This window comes from Syngnathus scovelli, chromosome 18 (assembly GCF_024217435.2).
Source record: "Syngnathus scovelli strain Florida chromosome 18, RoL_Ssco_1.2, whole genome shotgun sequence".
NCBI lineage: Eukaryota > Metazoa > Chordata > Actinopteri > Syngnathiformes > Syngnathidae > Syngnathus > Syngnathus scovelli.
In genome coordinates this window covers 10,103,393-10,117,145 of record NC_090864.1, presented here as the reverse complement: position 1 = coordinate 10,117,145, position 13,753 = coordinate 10,103,393, and the positions used below count along the sequence as shown (strand labels likewise).

At 43.1% G+C, this 13,753-nt stretch overlaps 2 protein-coding genes across 3 annotated transcripts in view; one reads left to right on the top strand and one right to left on the bottom strand.

The window, feature by feature from the left end:
* Positions 1-2,587, top strand: part of pola1 (polymerase (DNA directed), alpha 1) — a 28,966-nt gene extending 26,379 nt beyond the window's left edge. For both annotated transcript variants that reach the window (XM_049748750.2, XM_049748749.2), the window contains one exon: positions 1,871-2,587. In XM_049748750.2, the coding sequence (XP_049604707.1) occupies positions 1,871-2,007 (137 nt within the window). In that variant the 3' untranslated portion in view covers positions 2,008-2,587. The remainder of the gene's footprint in view (positions 1-1,870) is intronic.
* A 3,225-nt stretch (positions 2,588-5,812) lies between these two features.
* Positions 5,813-12,540, bottom strand: arxa (aristaless related homeobox a). Its single transcript, XM_049749353.1, has 5 exons — positions 12,194-12,540; positions 10,638-11,208; positions 9,741-9,786; positions 7,417-7,748; positions 5,813-7,015 (listed from the first exon to the last, which is right to left on the bottom strand). Exons 1-5 carry the CDS (start codon positions 12,357-12,359, stop codon positions 6,751-6,753), a joined length of 1,380 nt encoding a protein of 459 aa, XP_049605310.1. The 5' UTR covers positions 12,360-12,540; the 3' UTR covers positions 5,813-6,750.
* Positions 12,541-13,753: the final 1,213 nt, after the last annotated feature.

Here is a 13,753-nt window from a genome sequence, read left to right as displayed (position 1 = left end):
CTTTCCTTTCCACGTCCGTGGGTGCGATTGTCGAATCAATTATTCATTCTGTGCAATTACACTCACACAAAGAAGTTTCCCCCGTGCTCCGAGTGGTGATTAAATTAACTGCTATTCCAGCTGCCCGCCACCACCAGCCTAATAGAATATTCATGTAGGCGGCCGACACGATGGCCGATCTCCATTAACTTCATCATGTTCACTTAATTACAGGCTTGTTATTGTATTTACACCTAGTTAGAGCGTGCGGAGCCCTGACGTCCTCGCGCCCACTGCTGCTAAAGCCTGCTCGGCTGTGTGGCGACACCTTAGTTAAAGCCAAGATAACCTCTGATATGTTCACTTTGCGCGCCCGTGTGTGTGCGTGGATATTTTTGTAAGGGTAAGCAAGTGTGACAATCCCGTTTTGGTGCTTTTACCATTCTAACAATTATTATTATTATCATACAGACGGGCTTAATAATTGATTTGTTGATCTGTAAGAATGCGGTTTCTATTTTTTATTTTTTTAAATCACATTATTCTCTAACGTTTGATAACTTCAATGACTACACAGATTTCTCCATCAACCAAGCCCAAAAAGCATCTTAACAATTAAATTCTTCTCACCAGTGGATACCCGCCACTATTTATGACGATTTTATCTCCGCTTTCCAGACTTATCTGTTATTTGCCTGAACTCCTCCTAAACTTGTTCTCCATTCTATTTTTATTCCTCTTTTAAATCCTTTATCTATTCACCAATGGTGATTGAGGCATCAGTGAGAAAGGAGCGAGGGGAGGGAAGAGCAATGGTCGGGGGGGGTGGATGATTTTCTAGCTTTTTAGAAATGATGACATGATTGCTTTGGCTTGATCATGCATCATCACCCCCCCCTCCCCCCCTTCTATTACCCAGCTAAATAGACTCGTTTGTGTCTTCCTTCTCATCCGACCATCCATGTTAGTATGTTCTCGTGATACCTGCCGATGCCGTTGAAGGCAACCGCGTCAGGTGTGTGCGTGTGTGCGTTTCTGTGTATCTAACCTTTGTTCTCCCTGGCCACTCAGTAGGCTTCTATTTATACAGCACAGCACCCACTAATGTAGCAGGAAGACGGAAGAACAAGACAGGAGATATGGGCCATATGGACAATTTGGACACGTGTGTTTACAGTGCAGGCTTCTCGAAATCCATTACCTCCTTAAGGGTCTCGTATTTACGGTACCTTTCTGGGTTAATGTGTTTAACACACACTATTCGTTGCCACTACCTCAAAAACAATTCCCAAAACTGTTTGCGATTTAATGAAGTTAAAATAAGTTTGTTCTTGGTGTGAAAGTGGAGAAGACTATAAATCATACGATAAATTGTAATCAGAAAAGAATGGAGCAATATGAGATTTTTGACTTCCACCTGAGAACGGTGTAATCAGATGAGCCTCGGACTTGACATGTTCTTGATTGCCTTCCCTTCTCCTACGCCATTTTACTTCTTAGGTCAGTGTGCCATCACAGTTTTACGACACTTGATGCACACTCCTCACTTTAGCGCCAAAATGTAGCCAATGGCGGCCATCCTGTTCGCCATGCGATCAGTCATCTCACAGTGGCCCACCTGAGGGGATAACACGCGAGGTATCGACTTAACGCTCTCACCGGACTATATCGATCTCTTGTTCCTCTGTGCTCGCGCCGCCATCGAACGCTCGGTCCAATTGTGTGATCCCCATCCCGACCCGCAAAGTGATAGCATTACAGGGAGATAGCAAAGCATCTCCAGGTAAATACCTACTCTCTAGGTTTATTATTCACCACAGTTTTATGTTTGTCATGATAATTGAATGTAACAAAGACATCTTTATTTTTTATTTCTTCTTTCCCATTTTAGCTCGCGCCGGCTGGTATAACAAAGAAAAAGATGTGTACCGGATTCTGAAGGAAGTGCCGGAGAAAGCGCTCACCGCCAGCGGCTACTCGGAAATTAACCTGGCCAAACTCTTCCAAGCCTTCTCCTCCCTCAAGTAAAAATGCCACGTCGTATTATATTCCTTTGTTCATCTAATGGTTCTGGTAGACATTTTAAAGCCAAATCAATCAGGCCTTTCATGTATTGACCTCCATCATCCAGAGGAAAAAAAGGCGAGTAATGACATCTAAATGACAGACTACTAGACTGTGTGTGTACAAAAATGACTTCTCTCCAGAGAAACTCCGTATTGTCCAAAAGCCCCTAATTAGATAATAATAGCGACCTCGGCCACTCCGACTACTGGATGCCTGAAACCAATGAACACTTGTTCTGATTACCTCCATTCATCCTACTTGTGAGTGCGTGTCACAAGGTAGGATGATAAAGGATCCAGGAGTAGACTTAAGTGAGGGGGGCCCACACGTGTTGCCGTGCCATCACTCTTTTGTCTCGGTATCGAACAGCAAATTTTCTGCTGCGCCGCTTCTGTTTAACTGTTTTCACGCCTCCCACAACTGTTTTTAACGCTTGTCATTTTCTGCCCGGTGTCGTAATTACTCGACTCATTCGTATCGTCGTTTTGATATTGTTGAGACGCTCTTTGATAATGAAATAATAAAAAGATTCTTAAAAATGTGTTTATTTTGACATTTGTGTTGCTAGACGCTGCCTGTGTTTGACATGCTAATGCGGCTTTGTTTTGAGTGACACAAAAGACATTGACGAAAATTGTTTATGGGATCACCGCAACTGCAATAATAATGACCGATACTGAATTAATACTTGTTTGGTATTGTCAAGGTAAAATATTTTAATTATGACTGCAGATGCAGCAACATTCACCCGTTTTTATCAATCTCAGGGGCGGCCATTTTGTCACCCGCTGTCGACTGAAAATGACATCACGTGCTCTGATGTCATTTTCAATCGACAGCGGGTGACAAAATGGCCGCGCCCTGAAATGATGTCACGTGCTCAGCTAACGACCAATCACTTCTTAGCTTGTGAACGTCACATTGTTTGTTACCTGAGCTCATGTGTTGTGAAAGATGATCAAGTTATCAAATTCATTATAAACCAAATATTGCCGTTTTACCGCTGAAAATGGCTAAATAAGTCAAGTATCTCTTTAACGGTGACGTACATGTGGTTATTCCGCACAATCGGTTAAATTTCCTATGCTGTAAAGTTTAGTCCATTAAGTGTTCTAGTATTTGCCACCAAGTATTCGTTGTTAATGCATTCAATTGAATTCCTGTTCCTGTCCTGCTGTTTACATTTCCATAAACGCTGGCCGCCTCGCAAATCACTTGAAACCATTGTGACCTGCAAAGGCAGTCTGAAGTGGACCGAGCACTTAAATCATGATTCGCAATGAATCGAACATGCTGCGTGCCAGCCAAAGTGTGTTTGAGTTGCAAGAACTTTACATATTTATTTAATTCTTTCGTCTCCTCCAGCTGCTCAGCTTGTTTGATTTTATTCTTTTTTTGGTTTGTTTTGCTCTTTGGATCTAATCAGCCACATCTCCCAGCAGAAGCCTGCTATTCTCACAAGCAGCGAGGGCCTTGTTTTGTCCCGGTCCCGCCGTAAACCAGTCAAACGGAGTCCCCTCGTATTAATTCGACCCCGCTAAGCTAATAAGGTCGAACAAGTCTTTTTGTATTGTGGTGTTAAGCTTTATTGCTTGTCGTTTTGACCAGCGATGGACAAGGTAGGCTTTGATGAGGGAATTAGTCCTCCATTCTGTGGCTGTTATTCATAGCGCGCTGGAACTACAAGCGGCCGAGAGGGTGTCAAAAGGAGAGCTGGTCCTATTGCAAAGTGTCTCCCTTGTTGGAGCTGAAAGGCCGGTTATGAGACGATAAACCGCTTAATACACTGAGCTAATTGGATGAGAGCAAGGGAGACGAGGAATTAAGGGGCAACCCGAGAGGGGAGCGGAGTGCCGTGGCCCCCGCTATTCAGCTCTTTCACCGGGGCCTAGGGAGGGGAGTGGGGGCTGTTCATCAAAGCGCATTGGAAGCGACCGAGTGAGTGAGGACTGAACCGGCTGAGGCCGTGGAGTGATTGGACCTATTCACCTCTCTGCTAGAGACGTGGTGTGAGAAATGAGGGCCCGGGAATCCAAATCAGGGGCCAAATCAAGTCCACAAGGAGGTGGGAGGGAGGGAGGGAGGGAAGGGTGGGTATGGGTTGAGGTAAGTATGGCATCCAGTGGGAGGGACACCTAGATTAGCCTGTCTAGGAGCTAGCAAAAGGGATGTTTTCAATCACTAAATCCAGCACTTCAAATAGACGACTGTTTTTGCTACACCTAAAAAAAAAATGTGGTTATGAAAACCTTTATTAAATTAATTTTGTGATCACAAATTATAAACCGCAAAAAAACAACAACTCTAGTCGAAACACGGCATCCTATTTGTGTTTGTGGAACTTAAGCAGCAAAAATTCACCCGTTTTACTACATCTGAGGGGGCGGCCATTTTGCTACTTGCTGTCGACTGAAAGTGACATCACAGAATTCACAACCAATCACTGCTCAGCTTCAAAAAACCTGGTGAGCTGTGATTGGTGGTGACATGAGAACTGTGATGTCATTTTCAATCGACAGCAAGTGGCAAAATGGCCGCCCCCTCAGATGTATAAAAACAAGTCGATTTTTGCCTGTTTAATTCATATTCACTGTTTAGACTAGTTGGGCTGCGCAAAACATTAAAATTTAGGGGTTGATTTTCCCTTTAAATGAATGGAAATGCCATTATTGTCATCCCCGCATTACGCCACTGCTAATTGACATGAGTCTATGGAATAATGCCGGCGTGCCTCCCTTTGAGGCTTTGGCAGCTAATCCCAGCAGTCAGTGCATTCCTTATCTTGAATGAAAACAGCTAACAAGTGTGACTTTCTAATGACTATTTCTCTCTAACACGCATTTCCCTTTTCTCGCCTTTTTGCATTGCAAAGAATATTTTAGTTCACTGCCAGCGGGTCATCTGCACACACACACACACCACCTCGAGGCCTTCTCCATATATTAGCGACAAATTGCTTTGCTATTCATTGTTCGAAATAAGATCAAAGCTCCTTAAGGGAAAACCTGTCCACTCATTTATATACGTCGAAAAAATATACAAGCATCATTTTTCCGGCAGCAGCTGCGTCTGAATATCTGCCGAGTAATTTGCCCAATATAACTCTTCCCGCCCTCGTCGGCTGTGTTCTGATTCCCTCTTGTTTGGAGTAAATTGAGTGATTAACAGGTGTCGGACCTGTAAAACAAGTCCACCGAGGGAAGACGGAGATTTTTTTTCTTTGCGCCATTCAATCAAAAGAAGGACTAAATTAATCCTCAGGGTAATTTCACGCGATTTACACGGGCACCAAAGATGGGTCAAACGGAGGAGAATGCGCATTGATTGCTGTAATAGTCCCCGCATCAAGTGAGATCCTCTTTGGGAGGGGGGGAGGAGGAGGGGGGGGGTATTAACCGTGCGAGGTGGATATGCGTGAAAGCCGACTGATGAAGTGGTTTGTTACTTCATTAATGACAAAGAGGACTCACTTCCAGCGACACGGCATTACAGATGTTAAGACCAATTTAGCGCCTCTAAGCCTTTCTTTCAAGGAAGTTTTGTCGCCACCCGCCCAGCTAAAGTGGTGGATCTAATTGAAAACTCCTCGCCTTTGTGCTTCCTTTCACATCTTGGGGATTAAGCTCATGAATATATGGTCTCTATTTTGTCAACTTGCCTCAAGAGGAGAGACACAAATGAAATATGTCACCCACTTTTTTTTTTTTTTTCCCTGCCCCACATGCAGCAAACACAAAATCCTCTAAGAATTTTAAAACCCAAAAGATCTGCTCATAACACTTTTTATTAATAGTTCTATAACATTTCACGTCATTTCAGCCCTGAATGAAGAACTCATTTCATCAAGGTCATTTATTCAGATTAGACTTCTCAGTGGGAAGGGGTGCTTTGGACATAAATAATGATCTAAAAATCTAATCATTCCTAGAACACAGATGAAGTTCTACACAGGGCGACATTCATCACACACTACACCGAGTGCAAATTATCAAAACATCCCAAGCCTCCTGAAATATACACAAGCTTCTGTTTTGAAAATGGATCACTTTTTTTCTTGTATGTTGTCCTCCCTCTTTACGTAATATGTACAGCTTTCTTTCACGCAGTCATTTGTGACGTCCCAGCTGGATGCCGTGTGTGTCCTGAGGACAGGTGAGCAGCGTGAAAGGATTAATGCTTGAAGAGAAGACATAAGTCAGGTCTGTGGACCAGTTTCCTTTGGTTCTGTGTGGTCGGGCAGGTGGCCGGCCCGCATCGATGCCTTCATGTGAACGGAAGCAGCAGAGCAACAGTGTGAGTGAATCTTTTTCTATTTTTTTTTAACTCATGCTTCATAATTTGGTTACATTTGATCTACTGTATCTTAATATTAGTTGTTGCAGTGCTTTTTCATGACATTTTGTTATAAAAACTTCTTTAGTCAAGCGCGGGGAACCTTTAGTCCTTTACATTTCAGAAACCAATTTTGTATAAGGTGAAATGTCATATATGGGTCTGTTTAATATTTTGAATGATGGCATTTGTGACTGTGTTTGGACACTTTTGGATCGGCCAGAGAGTCACCCACGCTTGCTGTGTCTTCTGTTTTTAGTCAGTGTTTGTGTGACTTTGGTCGTGCTACTATGTTGGGGGTCAAAGAGCTCCAACGTTCGGAGTGGCAAGGGGGGGTATGGTAGAACAGGAGAGAGGGAGGCGTCAATATGTTCAGCACACCTCCTTCCCCGTGGCGCCGGGAGGGAGGATGTTGATCTGGGTGAGCTGAGCCGAGTGTTCCTTGGCCTTGAGGCGCAGGGCGGCGATACTGGAGGCCCGACGGTCAGCCGCAGCTGAGGATGAGGGGGCGGAAGAGGGGGTCGGGTCTGGGAGGATGCTGCCGGCGTGGGAGCTGTCCACAGGTGGAGCGGGCTGCCGCAGGAGCGCGGCGGCGGCGGCGGAAGCACTGGTCAGAGGACCCATACTGGAGAAGAGCCTGCATCCAAAAATGTGCTTTTAATTCCTCTCCAAGCTGAAGCTCCTTTGACATCAGAATATGAAAGTGTGATGGCAGAAGACACATTTCCAGTTAATTGAGGCTTTCGGTGTCCCAAATGAGGAGCTAATTGTGACATGTGGTGTTTGCAGTGTCAGCCCTCTTCACAGCTTGTTTTGCACCATCACACATTTGGTTAATTTATTAAGACATTTGGCAGTGATTACACACCACACTGCGAATGGTTAGCAGTGAAACACATTTCTAATCAGACGCTAAGATAAATAGCAAAGTGTGAAAGCATCTGGCGTTAGTCGGAGTGCTTGGAGGGTGACCTGCTCCTGCTCACAAAGTGGCTTGTGGGTACATAAATGAATAGAAATAGGACAGGTGGAGCTCACCTCCCAAAAGTGGGCCCGATGAAAGCCGGGTGGCGAAACATGGCGGCCGTGCCCAGAAAAGTGCCCAAGCCCAGCGGGGTGGCGAGAGGCGGCGCGGAACCGTTGTGGTGTGGCGGGGCGAGGCCGGGGAAGGCGGCGGCGGCGGCTGCGGCTGCCGTCCATGCCGACTCCAGGGCGGGGTGCGGGTGAGGCGGGAAGGGTCCTCCTTCCAGGTAGTGGCTGAGAGGGTGGCCTGCTGCCAGAGGGCCCGGGAAGGGCAGGCCCCCTGGGTGGGCCTGCACACCCGCCTTTTCACGCTTCCTCCACTTGGCCCTGCGGTTCTGAAACCACACCTGGAGGAACACAGGCAATGTCATTTATTTATTACACTGTTTTTTTTAAGCCTGGAAAAAAATGGACAACTCTCAACAAATCACAAGTAGTTTTTTTTATATTGATAATTTTTTGAGACATTTTTGTATTACATCTCATATGATGATGCAGATATTTTAGATCTGATATTTTTAAATCATAGCAGGATTTTTCATTGTTATTTTTCATTTATTTGGTTGACTTTTTTTTAAATATACTATATATTTTTGAGCAGGGGTGTTTTTGTGAAAATGCTTCATTTGAATTATTCGTTTTAATTTTTATACACATAGTATTTGTCAAATGAAATATTAAAAAAAGTATTGTGTATTGTGTCTTTTATACGGACAAACAAAAATACCAAAATGCATCTAAAATGAACTCTGAAAGCTCACGTATGATATAATTGACAGACAATAATAAACAATAGTTCGTTTTTAATACATTTAAGATGTAGTTTATTTTAATTTTGAACTGCATTCTTTTCATTTGATCTGATTAATGAAAATGTTTTTTCAATTTTACTTATTTATAACCTTGCAGCACAGCAATGATGAATTGCCTTCAAGAGTATTAAATGTTGTTGTCCTTTTCAGGTGGAGGACTGGAATTACGGTAATTAGGCGCAAGGTAAGCCGTGCCAACTAACAGCTCCTTAAATCTACTATCTGTCTAATTAAACCCTGTTTTTTTATAGCCGGGTTTAGGTTGGAGGGGGTTGGTCGAGGTAATTAAAAGCTCTGTTGACTAAAGACCCACAAAATTGCCGCTGAACTGGCTCCAATGACAATTAATGCGCTTTAAATTAAATTCTTTAAAGCGATGTCGAGCAAGTGGGAGTATTTAACTTTCCCACGCACCCACTCTCGCTGCGGGCCAGTTTGCACTGCAGACGCACAAAGAGCAAAATGTCAACAGGAGCAAAGTGATTGAGCGACAGGGACAGTACACGCGCACGCACTATTCCCAGAGGGCTATTTAGCATTACACAGCCCCGGTGGAATTTATGAGTTTTTATCACCTCCTGATGGCGCCCGCTAAGTGATTTGTTCACCTACAGCCCCCTAAAGAGACATCTGTTGTATCACCGTCGGCTATTGACCCTCCAGTCGTGTTTGAACTGTCTCTGTGGTTATGAGCCCCCGCTTTGGACATTCACGCGCAGGCTTTCAGTGCGCTAGCGCAAGAGTGGGCCGCAAAAAAAGGGAGGGGGGAGGATGAGGTAGGAGCAAACACCTTTAATGGCCTCTCATTCGCTCCCAAGTGCAAAGCGTGGGATCAATGCGGGTCTAACTGCAATCACAGAATAGGAAATCAAATAGCATTACCCCCCCCCCCCCTCCCTTCCCACCCTCCCCTCTTTTTCCCTTCTGATGGGAATCCAAACAGCGACATTATGTTTACTTGCGCACTAAGTGAGCGCTTTATGAATCGCTTAATTGCCGCTAAAAAGCGATCACGCGTGAGATAAAGCACCAATAACCGGAAGTGGCCCTTGTCGAGCGCACGCTCTTGGTTGACTCATCTGCATTAAACACGCTTTAAAGTCATAAATGAACGCCTCTAATTTCCCACTCAGCCGTGACGCATTTAGTATCCGGAAGTTTCAGATAATCAAAATAAAATGATAATCTTAATTGCCATACATCTTTAAAAAAAAAAAAAAAAAAAAAAACTTAAAATTGCAGAGTTGCTATTTTAACCACAAGGTGACAGCATATTCAAAATTGTCAAACTGCATCTTAGTGAAAGGTATTTATATAGTTTGTCAGTGTTTATGAGAATTATCTTTAAGGCAAGATATATTTTTAAATTAATATTGCATTTCTTGATCATGCATATTTGACTGCCCCCCCTTCAAAACATTCCTGTTTCCCGACTTGGATTTTTCCTATTAAAGTGAGTCGTGACGTAATAACATAAGTGGGAGGACAGTTGTTATTGTACATTTAACATTAGAGATAGACACCTACTTGCACTCGGGCTTCGGTCAGATCCAAACGCATGGCGAGCTCCTCCCTGAAATAAAAGAACAAAGCGGGGAGAAAAAAAATCAGCGTTTTGAATTGTTTTGTCCTGTCCTGTTGTGCCCTGTCAACAACAAAAGCGGCAAAAATAGTCTTGATTTTTCTTCAATTTTTCGTTTTTCTTTTTCTTTCTTCTCCCACTTGCTAGAACTAAAAGACATCATTGCACATGTTCTATTTTGCCTGTCTGCAATACGTGGAAATAGGCCTAGTGATTGTTAGATTTTTTTTCTTTTTCTTCCCTCCCTCCATCTCGGCCCTGTCACTGTAACAACATAATGGCTGGAATAATGACATCCAAACGAGTCTGCCACGCACAAAAGCAATTGAAGCTCCCTTCAGCTGCCGTGCAAATTAGACCCACAAAGTACACGGTGAAAAATATGAATACTGTAATCCCAATCGAAATATCTTGCAAAAAAAAAGATTGATTTTCAAGAAAAATAGGCTGTATCAATTCTAGAAGACAAATTCAAATCAGTCATGCTGGATATATGAATTTACAACCCACCTGCCAAATAGTTATTATAATTATTTTTCCCTGCATTCGTTTATTTAAGAATGTTTGATAGTTACTGAAATGTAATTTGGGGATTTTTAAAAAAAATAGTTTGGGGATTATTTAGTGATTGAAATCGCTTCTAATTCACGCATTAGTTAAGTGAAGAATGCATATGTTGCCTGTTTTAATTCATTAGCAATTATACTCTATATACATATTTTTTTCATAATAATAACATAAAAATAGCATTACTGATCATTTAGATAATTCGCATCAACTAAAATGAGTTTTTTGTCAGTAAAAAACAATATTGCGCAGGCAAAATAAATGAAGGGCGTTACCTGGTAAAGACGTCGGGGTAGTGCGTCTTTTGGAAAGCTCTCTCCAGTTCCTCCAGTTGGTAACTGGTGAAGGTAGTCCTGTATCGTCTCTGCTTGCGCTTCATCATGCCCTCCTCCGAGTCACTGCCCGCCGACAGACACACGCTGTCCTCCCCGTCCCTCACGTCCCCGTCCCCGGCGTTTAAACCCTCTCTCTCCTCTTCTTTGGGCGACGGGCTTGCAGCCGCGTCTCCGCAGCTCTCCTCCTCCGTCTTCACCGCGTCTTCGTCGAACTTTAACGCGCCGAGCTCCACCAGGCCCGGCGCGCCGCCGTCTTCCGAGCCCTCGCCGGGGCTCCGTTCGCCTTCGGGTTGGCTCAGGGTCGCGTTCTCCCTATACGACTTGCTGCGGCTGATGCTCACCTGCGGCGCCTGGATTATTTTGAGGCTCTCAGCAGCGCCTTCCAGGAGGAGCCGCTCGCGCTCCAGCTTGTCTGCCTGCTCGTGGAGGTATTTGCCTCCAGGGCCGTATAGGCGGCGGAGCTTCGGGGGCAGGTGCATGTCAGCGCTCAGAGAAAGCTCTTTGGTCGGCCCTGATCAGAAAAACGCGTTAATTCGAAGAACCCGAGCTCCTCCTCATAAAATAAAAATGTGTTACTAAAATAAAAAAAATACTAAAATTACGGTTCAAAGCCAAAAATGTCAAAAGATGCTTATGTGCTGCATGCGAGGTGCCCTTTGAGCAAGGCACCGCCCCTCTTTCACTCTGACATATTGTATACCCGCTTGTGTGATTTGGTTCTATATAGGGTGTGTAGCACAGTGTAAAAATGACATTTCCATCGAGGGATTATAATGAGTGCGATTTAAAAAAAAAATACTTTCACAGCTTGATTGTATTTCCTATAGCCCGCCCCCAAACGCACTTAACCTCAAAAAGCCAATTTAACTTTATTCAGTCCATTGCAAAACAATTACCTACACTCGAATATTTTGCATACTACTTAGGCCACCCATAATAATTAATTTATGTACAAACAAAACGGTCGTGATTTTTATAATTATTCACAATGACTAAACGCAACATAAATGGACCAACTAATCAAATAGCTCGAATTTTAAATTAAACAACATGACAGCAGCACAGTAAAGGTAATAAAGAATTGTTTTGACTAAAACATATCAAAGATATTTAAAGTCGTTTGCTGCATATTTTTTTTGTGCTTAATGCAATTGTAAAAAGAACATCAGCTTTGTTTTTGTAGATCTAACTTTTACCAAATAAAAATATTGTAGTCCCTTAAGGACACATAACAGGTGAGCATAAGGTAATAATGTAAAAACATATTTGTGTGTTTTATTTTTATAGGCGTTATTCACAAAATTTATTAACTTTAAACGTGCAGTATAGAAAATAGCACGAATGTAGTTATGGCAATAAAAACACCAGAAAGTTAAGATGTCAACACAAGCTAAATGTAAAAAATATATATATATATATTGCTCATTAAAAACGTGTATAGCTCACTTAATTTGCAAAAGTTAACGCGTAAACGGCAGAAAAAAATTCCAACGTACCCTCCGGCGTCTTGTCGCTCTCCACTCTTGCGGGCAGGGCGCTTATAAGTCGGACCCTGCACGGGCTCCGGCGCCCCAGAATGCTGTCAATGCAATAGGACGAGAGCAGCGTGGGGGACTTGCCACCCTTCCTCTCGTGGACGTCCTCGTCAAAGTGGCCGCTCATGTCGATTCTTCTCGGGCCACTTGGTGTTTCGTCTACTGCGGTCAAGACGGGGCTCGCCTGCCTCGCACCTCGCTGCGTTTCCACAGCTCTGTCACGCACAGTTGCACGCTCGCGAACACGCACGTGCTGGCTCGCTAGGCGCCTCCTGATTGGTCGATGGGGGCTGAGCGCGCATGTGTCGAGGGAGACTCGGAGGAGCAGCTTTATATATTTTACATTAAGGTTAATTTGAGGGGAGGGCGACAAACGCTGACATGGAATACACGGAATGAACCTTAATCTTATTTAGACTGTTATTGTATCACTTAATTGTACTGACTGAGACCAAATATTTTCTCCTGACTGACAAACTCTGTTTTATTCAAACGGATAAATACCTAATGCATAAAACAATTTTATTTTTAAGTGGCAAGTGCCTGTGGGAAAATGTAAAAAAACAAATACATTATTTTACATTATACATATATTTTTTGCTGCATCTATACCCAGTCTTATTTTACCATAATATAAACAGGTCCTTTTAGAACGGTGTCTATAGGTCTGCTACAAAAATAAAAAATACTGAATTTCCCAATTGCTTTCCTAGTAAAAAAAATATAAGAAAACCTCATGACAATATATGATCTATAAAACAACAGCAGCAATAATGTGAATATAAGATTCATAGCGATATCATAATGCAAATTTGAATAATACATTGCTTTTATTCTTTTAGATGGGAAGCCCGGATAAAGTATTTTTACATCATGTGATCATGTAAGTAATTGCTTGACATTTTTATCATGATAACATTTCCCTTTCATAAAAATATGGAGAATGTAATGTACTGTATATGTGCTGCATGCTGGCTGTCACTCTTGCTCTCTGCTGGAAAAAAGGGCCTGACTTAATATAAAGTGAGGGTGATGAGGTGCCGCAAGGGAAGCCGGGATTGCACGCGGGGACTTCACCATGCAGGGAGGTGGTGGTGGTGGGGGCTTTAGATGGAGAATGTAATTTTAAATGAAAGTCTATTTAACCCGCTGTGAATGGCGTGTGACCCCTATCCTCGCCTCAAAGCCCATCACTGTTAAAAGGATCATTTTCAGAATTCAATCCAAAAACTTGAGCAAGCTGCAATTTACTCTGCCCCTTTCCTTTCTTTCCTTGTCTTCTTCCCCCTCCGACAGAAGAAAGAAGGTCCAAAATTGCTCACAATTCCCAATTTTCCCTTTTTTTTCCAGGCAGGTCATATTTTTATCTTTTTCTGTGACTGCTCAGATTAGTTAAGGCTTGGGTTTTGATTTTGATAGGCTGGCATTTAACCAAACGTGACTTAGACACAATTGAAATTAGAGCACGTCATCTTTTATTGAGCACACGTCCACGTATCACTTGGTATCACATTCAAAGCA

What these genes read in the sequence shown, in the direction of transcription:
- arxa (XM_049749353.1), bottom strand. Translation starts at nt 12,359, where the DNA reads ATGAGCGGCCACTTTGACGAGGACGTCCACGAGAGGAAGGGTGGCAAG. An exon ending in TACCCCGACGTCTTTACCAG is followed by an intron (nt 9,787 to 10,637) that starts GTAACGCCCTTC and finishes CTTTTATTTCAG; the next exon opens with GGAGGAGCTCGCCATGCGTT. An exon ending in ATCGGGCCCACTTTTGGGAG is followed by an intron (nt 7,016 to 7,416) that starts GTGAGCTCCACC and finishes TTTTGGATGCAG; the next exon opens with GCTCTTCTCCAGTATGGGTC.